General features: G+C 33.4%; 1 protein-coding gene across 1 annotated transcript; it reads left to right on the top strand.

Annotated features, from left to right (window-relative positions):
• The first annotated feature begins 232 nt into the window (after nt 1-232).
• Nucleotides 233-15,578, top strand: LOC103572306 (transcriptional coactivator YAP1). Its single transcript, XM_053741028.1, has 6 exons — nt 233-3,450; nt 10,811-11,034; nt 11,110-11,294; nt 11,630-11,819; nt 11,950-12,035; nt 12,493-15,578. The coding sequence occupies exons 1-6, from the start codon at nt 2,858-2,860 to the stop codon at nt 12,586-12,588; spliced, it is 1,374 nt and encodes a 457-aa protein (XP_053597003.1). The 5' UTR covers nt 233-2,857; the 3' UTR covers nt 12,589-15,578.
• Nucleotides 15,579-15,785: the final 207 nt, after the last annotated feature.

The following is a 15,785-nucleotide window of genomic DNA, read 5'->3' as shown; positions in this document are numbered from 1 at the left end:
AATTAAAGAATTTTAAATGCGAGGGAGTTTTTAAAAAATGTGAATTAAATCGAATATCGCAACATTGTGAATCGATATGAAGGGTGTCAGCTTATAGCGCTTGTAGCTGTCGCGATGTTGATGTTGATGTTGATTTCTGTGTTAATGTTGGTGTCGGTTGTTTGTGTGGGTTTGAATTTTCCCTCTCTACCAACTCGCGAAGCGGTTTAACCAACTAGTGAGTAAGAAGTTATGTGAGTTTAAAGAGACAGAGAGAGAAGGAAGGAAGAAAGAGCAACAGGCCAACAACACGTTTCGCCTTGGAGAGGGCTCGGCTAGCTGGGCGACGTGTGTGCCTGTGCCTGGTGTAGAGTACCGACTTTTCCTCCGATCAGTTGTTGGATCAGTGGCTACTCGGTCTCGGTGGTGTGTCTCGGTGCTTGCGTGTTCATATTCAGTGGTATATTTATTTAATATATATATATATATCTACGTATACATATTCATATTCATTTTTATATGAAGAAACCACCACTAGAAGAGTGTTTCTCTTTATTATTATTTTTATTACTCCTCAGTACTCAGTCTTTAATCAGTTTAAATATTAACGCAACGCGTTCTTTGTTTAGTGCCGAGTGTTTGTTTAAATATCACTCAGTGTCATTCTGCTGATGATGACAACGCTGATGCCTGTGATAATATCGATGTTGATGATGATGATGATGATGATGAAGATGCTACAAGTTTAATATTTAAAATTGTTTTTATAAAATATATGAGGAATAATTGTGACGAAGGAGGACAAGGATTCGCTGGAAGACGAAGTGAGGTAGAAAAAGCAAGCGGTGATAGCCGTGTCAGGTGTACTGAGCGATAAGACAATCTCGGGATCATCAGAACTTCCACTGAATGCAAAACGTAACGTAGTATTAATACTGTTGATATTTTGTTTTTTAGATACCGGGGTGATATAATTGTCGGAGGAGTTTAAGCTCGATGGATAATAACAAAAGAGTATCCGCCCTTGGTTGGGTTGTGTTGAGTATCTTGACGTAGGCGCGACAGATCAAGGAACGCGAAGAAACCGTCCTCGAGGAGTGGTCTCTAGAGAGTGCGGTGACACGTATCCGCGGGGAAACCTATAGTGTACACACGCGACAGCTCGGCTTCGGCATTGGCACACAGTACACACAACAAAGTATCACTTGGAGAGAGTGAGAGACAAGTATCCGATTAAAGTAGTTGTTGTAAGGAGAAGGTGTGCTGCAAGACCCGGAAACCCGAGCCGAGACCCGAGACCCGAGAGCTGGGACAGAGTGGGAGCGCGACACACCAGAACCGAGAACAACCCGAGTCAAGAGGGGAATAGAAAGGGACAGATGTAAGACGTCCAGTGTCCGAGGTTCGGAATCGGAATAACGTCCTCGTCCTCGTCCTCGTCATCTTCACCGGGTAATGTACTCTAGTAATAACAAGTAGTGCCTTCTTTCTACGACACTTTTACACCTACCGTTTTTCTTCGCATATATATATTCATATATGTATGTGTATATGAAGAGAGATAAATATATTTACAGGTATAGGTAGAGGTATATGTGTATTTATCAGTGTTTTCTATAAGCAAAAAAAGAAGAGGTACAACGTCGTAGGTACGTTAGTTGTATTGCAGCATTGAGTATATAGTTGAGAGAGTCACGAGTTGCGATAGTAGTACAAGACTGGTGGTGTGTGCTGGTGATTCGCTGCTGCCGATCGTCAACAAGCGTTGGCGAACTATCCAGTTGAGTTTAAAGAGAGTGTAAGGCTGTTGTGTACGTGCGGTGTGTGGATTTGTGTGCGTTCGTTACGGCGAAACAGGTAAAATATAATAATAATAATAAGTAAAAGAAAGAAAGGAAGAAAGAGAAAAATAAGAAAGAAAATAACGTGACTACGGCGAGCGGCTGTGAGGGGGGAGAAGATTCTGATGAGGGTGTCAGCAGAAGCCCGGTAAGATAGTATAGAAGAGCACACGAGAGAAGCAAAGTGTATAGTTGTGGAGAAGAAGAAGAAGAACCAGTGGAACAAGAAGAAGAGTTAGGAGAGACTAAGGAGCACACGAGAAGCCGCGATTTTCGTTTGAAATCGCTGAGAAAGATCATCGCTGGCGGTGGCGGCATTGTCCTGCTTGTTTTGCTGTCTCGCGAACGCCAGAATAAAAAAAATAAGTTTAAAAAAAGGAAATAATAAAAAAAGGTAGAGGAAGAGAGCGTGAAAGAGAGACAGCGAGATAAAGCTCGGATCGTGGAGGCGCGGGTTTGCCAGCAAGAGTGTGAGTGAGATGCTCGAGGATCTTTAAGAGGCAGCGGGGAGTCGTGGAGCGACTTGAGCCGAGTCGAGTCGAGCCGAGAAAGATATTGCCAAGTGCAAGTGAGAAAGATATAGCACACATACCACCGAGGAGGAAAGACGACGGCGACTGGAGAGTGCCGTAAGCCGTAAGGTACGTATTTACGTACACACGCGTATAACCGGAGAGCTGAGAGCCGGGAGGAACACGCTTAGCTACCAACACCGCCGCAACGTAAATTACATACGCGCCGCTGCTACATACCCAGTGCCTCGCAAAGTAACTACTACTTTTTGCTACTCTACTAGCTAGCCAGCTCGCTACTCTATACTCTACACACACAATACACAATTTGCTGGACTAAGAAAACGGCTAAGGATAAAGGAAACGACACACAGAAGTTGCGTTGCTGCTGCTGTTGCTGCTTCCACTACTGCTGCTGCTGCTGCTGCTGTTGTTGTTGTTGTTGTGGCTGTCACTGTTGATAAGACTCAAGGTGGAGCTTTAAATAATACTACTAAGTCTATTAAAAATATATAATATTTAAAAATGGCGCTTAATCAGGACGTTGATCAGTTGTCAAAGGGGAACCTGGTGGTGAGGATTGATCAAAACTCCGAGTCAGATCTGCAGGCGCTGTTTGACAGTGTCCTGAAACCAAACTCGACGAGGCCGCTGCAAGTGCCACTGCGTATGCGAAATCTCCCAAACTCGTTCTTCAACCCACCCTCGACCGGCAGCAAGAGTCCGTCGATATCCCACTCGAGGGAAAATTCAGCAGACTCGGCGTTCGGTACAATAGTTACGACAAACGTAGCCAGTGGTCCCGGTGCGAGTGCCTTGGGTTCGGGAAGCGAGGCCACAGGTGGAGGCGCAGATGCCGCAGGCACAGGAGCCGCAGGTGCAGCACCCGGACTGACGGTGGCCCATCCGCGGGCCCACAGCAGTCCAGCCTCACTCCAACAAACCTACGCCTCTGCTCAGCAAGCCACTCAACATACACCACAGCCCCACGCACCGCGGCATCATCATCATCAGAAACAGCGCAGCTATGACGTCATCAGCACTGTCGACGACATGGGGCCATTGCCTCATGGATGGGAGCAGGCACGCACGCCCGAGGGACAAATTTACTTCCTCAAGTAAGTAGTAGTCTACATCTGTTTCATTTTTTTTTCTCAACGTCAACTTAACATTTTTTTTTATATTTATCAAATTAATTTATAAAAAAAAATCATCAGGATGATCCGGAAGTTTTCAAAATACTTTTTATTTATATATATATAATAATGTATTGGATGGTGTGGAGGCATCAGGTGCGACGCAGCATCATTCAAAGACACCATCTTATACTCGAGAGTCTAAGTCGTGTAGGCACCACCAACCGGTGGACTGGTTGATCCCTACCACTTGTTCAAATACAACAACTCTCCTCTTGGCTGTCTCTTACATTACATTAGCTCACACGAGGAACATAACAGGTATACATATCACGTTCACACACACACATACATACATGCATACATCTACACACATTGAGAGTCGAGACACAAGGGGAATTCTCCTGAATATCCTCCTCGGCTCAGCAGAGTTAGTCCCCCACGACTCGTCAGTGCTTCTCCCCGGCGATTCACCTGCGGCGCCACGCCGGTATTCCCACGTGTCACCTGTCGTGGGAAACTCCGTTGAGCTGGTTCCGAAGACTACCACGACGACAAGATCGTCCAACCACCTTCGCTTTAATCCACCCACTTGATTCCTCCTTTTGCTTCTTCGTCTTCTCAACTTTTTTTTATTACTTCTCTTACTTTTCTTTTCTTACTTACTTACTTACTTACTTACTTTTTTTTTTATCTGCGTACGTCATACGACCCCCATCGACCGAGATTCTATACACATATACTCTGTATGGCAACTTGACACCCACGTGAATTTCCGGTGTACTAAAGAAGTGTTTACACTTTTAACACACTTGATTTCTTTCGACAAATCACTTATTAAATTACATTATTACAATCATTATACCTCCATACATACATACATACATTTATTATTTTATTGATAGCTATTTCTTTTAATTACTATTTACTACGTACTTAATATATCCATCAATGGAAGACATCGAGTATCAATGAAAATTAATCCTCAAAAAATATTTTATTGATGAATTTAAATCTTGAATTTCTTTTTTTAAATAAAAAACAGATAATTGTCTACTTCCAAGAATTTCCTCTTAGGAACGTCGGTCTTCTGCATTGATCTTCGAATATATTATAGAAACCATAAAAAAAAAAAAAAATAATAATAATAATAAGTAAGGAGAGTCTAAGACGTAGGGATTACGAGTTTTTTTTTCTTAAATATTTTTTTCCCGGTTTGTGCTCCACTCAAAAGTTCTTTCTGGTCTCTCGGGTGCTTCTTTGAATTCGCCCGGCCCTGTTTCACCTGTGCATCAAGGTTTCTATACCTGGGACGGTTAACCGTGAGAGCTAAAGAACAGCCGAAGGATTTTTATTTTGTTCCCTCAAGAAGAACTAAACTCTAATTTTCTCTCTTTATCTCTCCGGTCGTCGTAGTCTTAGATCTCTTATACACTTTACTGCTTATACTTTACTTGCTCTTACTATACTGAGCTCTTCTCTTCTCTTCTCTTCTTTAATGTCTACTCCACTCTCTACTGTTGTAGTTTTATGTTTGGCTGTAGTTTGTAGTACTTGTCATCAACTAAAACGTTTCTCTCCCACGATTTTTCTTCGAGAAACAACCATCTGAACTCCAAAGTGGTGTTGGTGGCTGTTCCACGAAAAATTTTGCCGTTGCGCTCGACTTCTGAATCATCGTCTTTATATTTTCAATTCTTACCACCGCGACCGCTCGAAGCACTATCGCTCATATATTTATTTATTTACCGCGTCCTGTCGATTAAAAAAAAAAACTGTATTAATTTATTTATATATACATCCTTGATTTAAAATCGCTTAATGATGAATGAATTTGATACATTCTCTCTTTGGAATTTGAAAACATAAGTAACAAATGATGAGTCTGTTTCATTGATCGCTTATCCGAAGGTCAACTCAATATTTTTATTCATATCCGTATGCTCTCTAAGAAATCATAATTTTCAAATAATTAATTATCTTCCATTCAAAAAAAAAATATCACTGCAATTCATTTCTCCCATTTCTGAAATAATAAATTTTTTTCTTTAATTATTAGTTAAGTCCTCAGTACTTTTCTTGCATTACAATATAATTTACACATAGATAAGAAAAAAAAAAAAATAATTTTCTTATGAAACCGACGTACAATAAAGTGTACATGTGTATCTTTTAAAATTAATCAGTCGGCGTTAAATTTTAATTGGCTTATTATTTAAATTTACGTCCGTCACTTTTTATAATTCAATAAATATATAAATAATATTAAATTAAATATAATATAATTATTTATATGGTGGGTCTTGTTTATATTTATCCTCGTGCATTTATTCGGCAGAGCTTTTTATACAGTTACAGAACCGGAAGTGTAACAACACGAATGGTATAGGAAGGAAGTAGCGTGCCTGTCGGGTTCACCGAGCCGATGCATTGCTTGTGTGGCTCGTCACCGTAAAAAATATTTAATATTAAATATTACCCATTAAATAAACATATATATATATATAAATATTTTTTTATCTTCCCAACATTTCAAATGGACACCCATGACTATCAATATTCAAATTAGTAATAAAAACTATTCAATTTCTGTCGTATGTTTCAATTCAAGCTAAACTTATATGTATATATATGTATATATATTTTTTTAAAAAATAAATTTCTGGTTCTCAGAGGGGACAAGAGGACATTAGTATCGGGCTATAAATGAAATAATGAAATAAAGTAGTTTTTTGTGGGATAAAAAATTAAATCTATAAGTAAGAGATAACTTACTACAACTATTAGCGAAGGTATTCACGTATCATATATATTAACCAATGAATATTCATAGTTTAACTTTAATATGTATTCTGGTTGTTCAGTTATCTGTCGTGTAACTGTTAAGTTGCGGTTTTAGCAACACTTTTAAATTTTTTAGCTTCGCTACACGGAGAAGTTATTCTTGTTTGAAATGCTATGGTGCCATATAATAGTAAACCTGGACCATGGTGGCCACCTGACGGTAATTGGAGAAACATGCGAAAATTCCCTGATAGCCAAGTTGGTGAGAAACTGATGAGAAACTTGCAGCCGCAACTGGAACCAAGTTGACCGCCAACAGTTGGTACCTCCAATAGTTGATGGACATTTTCTGAGAAAGTTGGTGGCAAAAAATGTAAATCCAAAAAGTTGACGATCACTTCCTGAGAAAGTTGGTGGCAAAAGTTGCATGCAAAAGTTGGCAATCATAAGTTGACGGTAAATTTCTTTTCAATTTCCTCAGAAACTTGCATTCCAGTTGCGGCTCTATACTGGCACTAACTTTCTGAGAAAGTTGGCAGTAACTTGTAGCCAAAAGTTGCAAAAGCTGAAGTTGTCGATAACTTGTCGTCAAGTTGGTCGGAAACTAATGAATGACCAACTTTTTCACGATCAACTCGTGTTATCAGGGTTACCATGGCCATGGTAACATCGACAGTGGTTACAGTAATTTGCGATAATCGTCAATTTTAGTATGGCTGTACATCAACTACCTGGTTTTAAAAATCTGGGAATTTATATCAATTTAAAATCAGCGAGAAATACAAATATGAGTTAATTATCCTTGAAAATAAGAAATAAAATTTTTGAATTGTATGTCTGTAGATGTTTTTATTAAATATTTATTTGAAAGCCTTGTTTATCAATTCACATTATGCTATAATGTGTCATGGTCTTTTTTTATTGTTCTTCTATCACACGGCGATTACTATCAGTCATCCTAGTGCAGCAATAATTATGATAGTACACCACGGAAGTGTCATTAACGTCAAGTAGATTTAATCAATCGATTTTCAAATTTTAAGGTCATTAATAATTGTAATCGTGAAAGCTGATAAAATAGAAAAACAAATCCGGCTATATCCGGATTTACGTCTTGCCGATGACATACATTACAAAAAATATAAGTATAATTATATATATTTAATTTGTGTTTATTATCACTTCGTAGAAGCATTAAAAAATAATATACGAAAACATATTATTAATGATTTTTAGACAATTAGATAATGGGCATTTGAAATAATTTTTTAAAAAAATACGACAATTGATTTATATAACAGATAGTGTGCTGATAATAATTTTGAATGAAGTAGCAGTTAACGATGAGCATTAATATATAGTTATAGGTATATAGGTATATGTTGTTACAACCACCTGTTGAAGAAACATATTGTTATCTCTGTTTGTCGATAACTTCCATGTTAATTCTATGTGAAAACATATAAAGAGATAAGAATAGATATTTATGTATATATACTTTTGTCATCATAGACTTTTCAAGGTTCACCATAAAAGAATTATTCCTTAGATAAATAAAATAAAACTATATCACGTTTTTATATTTTTGAAACTGGCGCCATTAAAATCGAGGTGTCAGTTTTTTATTTTTAAAAATATTAATTATGTGGGAAGCCGAGTTTTACTTGATGGTAAATAATAATTTTTTTTTTTTTTTTCATTAATAAAAATTTTAAAACATGTGATATGACTTTTGATAAATTATGATGACAATTATTCAAATTTTTAAACATCAATGGATGATTTTTTTTTTTTTTTAAATGTCAATAAAATTAAATTATTTATCGAACGTCAAACAATTTGAATGCAACTGAAATATAAAATAAAATTAAAGTGCAATATTTTATTTTTCAGTTAAGGAAAATTTTCACGGGTTGAAATTTAAAAAAAATTTTTTTCAGTTTAAAAAAAAGTAAAATGAAGAAGTGTAATAGAATGTAGACATAAAAAAGGAATGAGAAGTAAAAAAGAAGACGAAGGAGGTGAAGGCATATTGGCCGGAAGAGAGAGGCTAAAGTCTGTACCCGAGGATGGTGATAGACCCAGGCACCACGTTCTCGACGCCTCGAGATCCGAAGTCAGCGGGTGCCCCGTGTGTCTATTTACGAGTTGTCCGGCGCCGCGATGTCCGGAGTAAAAATACATCGTTAGTTCTCTCTTTCTCGTTCTTGTACAACGTGTTACCCAGTGTGTGCTCTATGTCAGACATCACCACCAGAGCAACAGAGAAAAGATAAACTAAAACTACTCTTTATATTTAATTTCTCTCTCGGTCGATCTCACGGCACCCGCGAGTGTGTGCGTGTGCTCGTCTGTAATCTAGAGAGCCAATGGCGGCCAAGACTAAGATTGCGGCTGCCAGTGCTTCTGTATTTACTTGACTTGGCTACTCTAGTCTGCCTCTGCCGTGCCTTGGCCATCTGCCAAAACTACAAGACGACGGGCATGAGTCCGCGTGTACCCGGACGCCAAGTAAGACCAAGATCCACCAAGAAAACTACAACACCATCACACCACCAAGACTCATGCTCATGACTGAGTGGAAACCCGTTGCTGCTGTCGACACCAGTCTCGACCTTTCTGTAATTCTCTCCATCAATTTTACATTTTTTTTTACTTCCCCTTTTATTCTTTCACTCAAAGCTAATTCTAATCCGCTAAAAAATCCCTCATGTTAATGAAAATAAATTTTTAAAAAAGTAAATACTCTTAAATAAACTCTGGCTGCATATTTTTTTTTTTTTTACAGATTAATGTTTGCGTCGCGAAAACACAGGTGTCATAAATTACTGATCAGCAAACAGGAATTAAAAAAATATTAATAATGATGATTGTTATTTGAAATTGAACTTGCGCGCGTGTATTAAACAAGTTAAAGCCAAGCTAAGCCAGAGCAATATCGTGTGAGACACTTTAAAAATCGTGACGTGACATCACCCGTCGGCGCCGCATTTCTGACACAAGGCCTGGCTCCTACCCGACGTCATATCACGAGGAGTCGAGAGCACAGCTTGAAAAACAATTGCTCATGTCTAATGCCGTTGTGCTAATAGTCTGGGCTTAGTAACGGCGCCAAAACTAATATCGTTATAATCATTATCGTCATTTTAGTCTGATGTTGTTTTAATTACTTTTCTAAACGCCTAATTTAAGTTATGCCATCTTACAATAACACATAACAAAACATAATACAACATTACATTGGCTGCATCATGTTGCTGCTGATGATGATGATGATGCCGCCATTGGAAAATATACTACCAGTATGATATCATTGTCACACTCTGACGTATAAATTATTTTTAAAATTTACCATCTAAAATTTAATGATATATTTAATTATTCAATCCAGACAATTGTACTGGTGATATACTCACACTCTACCATTAATTATACCGCGGATGTATTTTTTAAAATACATATACATATATATAAGAGTGTTATTTGTACGCGGAAAATAAAAGTCCGAGTTTCTAAAATAGAAATTAAGAAAGAGATAAACGGTTATCCTCTCATTTATCTAATAATATCTTGGGGACTCATGTGCGATGAGATGCTGCCTCAGTGCCTCGGTGGGTTACACCAAAGAGATCATAAAGATGTACATTTACATGCCCACCTGTTTTTTTACCGATGAATAAGTGGATTGAGATCATTGTCATCACACAGAGATGAGTTTTTATAAATAGAGCACGTGTGTGATGTCGCGATGTCTTGTTATCGGTTCTGATGATGCTGATTCACTTGAGCGAGTCTCTCCCCTTCTTTCCCCACTCACCCTTAATCTCAATACTCGGCTTCATTTACTTGCTGCTGCTGATGTACTCAAGACATTCAACACGTCAACCAAACAAACTATTATATCTGTATATAAATATATATATATATATATATATATATATATATATATATATATATATATATATATATATATATATATATATATATATATATATATAATAGTAGAGTTGATTTTACCCGCGCCGGATGGGTAGGCGTCTTCTTCCTCACACATCTCCCACCTTACTTTAGCATCATCCGCCGTTTTGAATGGAACTATTTCCGGCCTCGCTATACTATAACAGGCAAATGTGCGTTTATACATACGCACATATCTATTAAATATATAAATATACATTGACGTTACATGCTGTTTGTTTAATTGCAATACAAGGACAAAGAGTTTATTGTAATTCTATAATAAAATATTTTAAATTACCTCCGTACTCTTTTACGGACAATTTAATTATCTCGAAAATATACTTTACGTTCATTTTTTTATTTATATTTATATTTATACAGTTGTTTCACATACTAAATCCATTTAAATAAACAATTTTATGCCCGCTATCAATTTTAACGAGCTCATAAAAAAATATTCATTTGTTTAGTAATAGATTATTTTATTTTTTAAATTAAATTTAACGTTGCAGATATTTATTTTGAATATTAGTAATATGTAATGTAATGACTAAAAATAAATTGTTTTTTTACCATATTTTTATTACTCATTTTACAGTCACTTGACCCGGACGACAACATGGGAAGATCCACGTAAAACAGCAGCTGCTGTGAGTGTTGCGGCTGTTGCTGCGGCTGTGGAAAGCGGAAAAGCATCTTCTGCAGCGGCTAATTCACTGGGACCATTACCAGAAGGTTGGGAACAGGCGCGGACTCCTGAAGGCGAGATATACTTCATTAATCATCAGAGTCGCACTACTTCGTGGTTCGACCCCAGAATCCGTGAGTATTTTCTTACGGTTAATTAATTTTTGCTCGTTTTTCAGTTGAATAATTTAGTGTGTTATTAATAAACAGCTTCACATTTGCAACGAGCTCCGACTACAAATACGATGCTGCCGCAAAACTGGCTTCAGCAACCTGGAGCTCCTGGATTGCAGAACAATCAGAATATTCAAGTGTGCCAACAAAAATTACGTCTTCAATCATTACAAATGGAACGCGAACGGTTGAAACAGAGACAGGCTGAAATTATGCGTCAGGTATGATATTTAATTGTAATTATAATTATATTTAGTATAACGAGTTTGTTCATTTTTATTTTCCGGGATATTATAGAATTATCTGAAGCGCTTGGAAAAATTTTTCAACGAGAAAATAATTTTAAGAATCCTGAAAATTTATGCAAAACTAGAAAAAATTTAAAAACTATCTAGAATATTTTTAAAAAAATATTTTAGTTACGAGTATTTTCAAAAATTTCAAAATTTCCTGCAAAAAAAATGAATTACAAAAAAAATATTACTGTGTAAATACTAGTAACAGCAATAATAGTAATGAATGAATTATTAATAATATTATTGGTTGATATTTATAGCAAGAACTTAATTTGCTGAGACAAAGTACCACTGACGCAGCAATGGATCCATTTTTATCGGGTATAAATGAGCAGCATGCCCGACAGGAAAGCGCTGACTCCGGTCTAGGTCTTGGATCAGCATACTCTCTGCCGCACACACCCGAAGATTTCCTATCCAACATCGACGACAACATGGACGCTACAAGTGGTAAGAATCCTCAGCTCACAAATCCTAAACAATAAATCTAACCAGAATAAAAAATACACATACAGTAAATATGGTCTAGTCTAGACTACACTTACACTGTAATAGATTTTTAAAAATATGTTATTTACAGAAGGTGGAGCGCCAATGGAAACACCCGATTTATCGACTCTCAGTGATAACATCGACTCAACGGATGATCTAGTGCCTTCGCTTCAGGTACAGACTTGTTGACATTATCTCAATTGATTTATTAAATGTATTTAATCATTATCACACGTGATAAAAAATACATACATATATATACATACATACTTCATTATTATAAAGATTACAAGTCATTCCAATAGATATATATTTATTCAAATTATTTTTTATTAATTACTACCGGATTAGTGATAAATTTAACTAATGAGTCATTAAATAATAATTATAAGCGACTCTTATCACTAAATAATTAAAATATTTATTTAATTAAAATGTCGCTCATATTTTTTAATAAACAAATAGAGTAATTGAATTAGTTAAATTTTTTTAGTGATAAACTATCAGAGACTTTGGACTCGCCAAGTGTTTTGTTATATAGATTTATAAAAGTATTATGTATATATATTTATATTGATTAAAGTAAGGTGTAAATAAAATTTATATATTTATATATATATATATTTTTCAGCTTGGCGAAGAATTTACGAGCGACATCCTGGACGACGTGCAGTCGTTGATAAATCCGAGCAGTACGAAACCTGATAATGTTCTTACGTGGCTGTAGTACATTGCTTGAGTATAAAGTTAACATAAATATTAATAATAATATTACAAAAAAAAAAAAAAAAAAAAAAAAGAAAAAAGAAAAAAAAATTAATAATAATAATAATGTACAATAAAGACGGTCCACAATAATTCGATCACACAACGACAATGTACGATCGACAAACTAAACGTCGAGTCAAGTGTTGCGATATTTAATGCCTCCTCCTCATAAAACAAATATCAAGAAATAAGATCAGTATAAAATAAAAAAAAAAAGTATGTTGTTATTAAACTAATAAAGAATAATCGCCGTACTGTCGTTGCGGGTTTAAATTTAAAAAAAAATGAAAGAAAAAAAAAAAGTGCCTTAATTATAAACATTCGTACAAATATGCCTTATAAATATAAAATATATATTTACGTTTTAAAATTGTATATTTAAAAAAAAAAAGAAAAAAAAATACGTGTTCTCGTTAATTGTAAATTTGTTAATGACGAAATGAATTTTACAAGTGTCATGTGTTGATATAAATATATATGTATACATGTCTTCGTTCTAAAATAATTTTTCGTTAGATTGCGATCGTATTAAAGAGATTACTAATTATAAGGAGGCGGGAGATTGGGAAACGGAGACTGTTTTTATTTCTTTTGTCCGATTATTTACTTATTTAAAAAAAATTAAACTCAATTAAAAGAAAATAAAAAATGGTCACGACAATTATTATGTCACTGTTTAACGACTTGTATTAATAAGTATTTTGTTCTTTATTATATATTTTTTTTTCTGGTATCATGACGTATCAGATTCACCTGCTCCGCAGTTCATTAAACTAAAAGTCGGTAGACTGACTAAGTGCAATTAATTAACTAAAAATATATGTGCGTAAACACAGCGTGTGTCAATATTAATCCGACGTATAGTTTTATTATTAAATAATTATTAAACCTGTCAAGTTACATATATACAAAAATATATAATGAAGATTAAAATTAGTAAATAAGCTTGAATAATAATTAATTAAATATATAGATAATTGTATTATTGAGTATATATATATATATATACATTTGCATTGATTTTGATATGCAAAATTAAATGCAGCAGCAAATAACAATAGGCAGAGAGAAAGAAAGAGAGAGAAAGAAGTGCCTCAGTCTTTGCAGTCAATGAACTCAACGATATGAGTCGTCATTTTTGAAAGTAATAACCGTCCATACGAAACATTTATTGTGAAACACGTTTATTATTATTATCATTATAATTATTAAATATATTTATAATAAATATTAAACGTGTTTGTAAAATATAAATTTTAAAAATAATAAAAGAGAAATTTTTTTTTGAAAGAGATATTATTATATAATATTAATTAATAAACTAAATAATATAAATAGTAATAGTAATAAATATTATCGAGTGAACATAAGTAACAAAATATATTTACATCTATATTTTTTTTATATATATAAAGTCTATGTATGTTAGAAGTTATCGAATTGTGTCCCGTTAGATTGTAAAATTATCATATTATTATTTTTTTTCTTTTTCGATACGTAATAATTAATTGAATTTTGTATATTCATATTAATTAAGAGCATGAGGTATTTGTAGATTATTGCTAATTAATTGATTAATTAATAAGACAGTAATGAGAATTTAAATGTTAAGTTATTATTTTTAATTGTCACTGTATGACTAAATTATGCTCTTTATTGTGTTGTATGTCTACGGTAATTATCGAGTATTGATGACGTCACTCGAGGAATCGATTGTGTTGATATTTAATTATTAAATTTAATTAAAAATATGTGTTAACAAATTAGCTTTAAGTTTTTTAAACCAGGCAGCTCATTGCGCTCAAATAACGAACGATTTTCTAGATGTATACATATAGATATATGTAAAGTTGTAATTGATAGTATATATATATATATATAAATATATATATTTTTGAAATTAAATGTTTTGTAATTAGCGTTTAATGCAAAGTATAATGATAATAGTTGAAGATTATTACAGAGATTATTAAATGTTGAAGAATTAAATCGTTCGTTCTTTGTCGTATAATAATTGATAATTAATTAATTAAGTTAATGGTAATTAATTGTAAATGTATATCTGTTGCAATAAGCTCTCGTGAATTTTTTAAAATGATTTTGTTAAAAAAAATCACTGAGACGCTGAAATGTTAGCTCTCGAAGTACACATGTAAATTTCATTGTGATATAATAATATTAATAATTATAATTATTATTAATTATCTAATTTATTAATTAATTATTATTTAAATGAAATTTACTGTGTTATTGTTGAGAATGTGCCTTATATACAGTAGACAAATCATTGTGTATTTTGTATTGATGTATTTACTCGCGAGATTATAGAAATATATATATGTATTAATTTTAGTTTGATAAATTTAACAGATAATTGTAATCTTAGAAATTACGAGACAATTTATAAATTTTATTGTATCATTTAATTGTAATTTCTAGGAAATTTATCTCGTAATTTTTGCTTTCACATAAATTATTTAAAAAATATTAATTGCGGTGGTTTAAAATTTTCAAAACACAATTTTAAGATGACAATTTTTATTTTTTTAAATCTTGTAAAATTTAAAAATATTTTTTTTTTTTATGTGAACAAAAAATTTGAACAAGTTTATTTTTAATTTTAAAAATCCATCGAGTTCAAATCACGTGTTAATTTTTGAATTTTTAAAATTTAAAAAAATAACAGAATTGTCATCTTAAAGTTTTGATTTTTTTTCTTTTTATTAAAAGCACTCAAGTAAATATTTTTCGATTTTTTTTACGGAAAATTGTGTAACATTATATTGCCTTGCTTTTAATGTAAATTACAAGATTAATTATGATAATTATATTTAAAAAAAAAATTGTTTAATTGCGAGCAAATTTTTAAAATAACATACGTAAGAAAAAAATGAATTAATATTAATATTAATAATAATCATGGAAAGTAAATCGTTTTTGATACTGTACACAAAATAAAGTTATTATATATATGTATTTTTATATATATATATATACATATAAAATTGATAAAGAGATTAATAAATAAGTAATTAGATGTTTGATATACCAGTATTTGAGTATGCTCATTGGCGAATAATTGTCACTTACATTTTTATATTGATAACAAAGTGCCTTAGCAATAATAAAAATAATAACAAATATACATATTGTTTA

The sequence above is a fragment of the Microplitis demolitor genome, chromosome 8 (genome assembly GCF_026212275.2).
Source record: "Microplitis demolitor isolate Queensland-Clemson2020A chromosome 8, iyMicDemo2.1a, whole genome shotgun sequence".
Taxonomy (NCBI): Eukaryota; Metazoa; Arthropoda; class Insecta; order Hymenoptera; family Braconidae; genus Microplitis; species Microplitis demolitor.
Note: the sequence above shows the minus strand (reverse complement) of the source record. Positions and strands in the feature narration are given on the sequence as shown.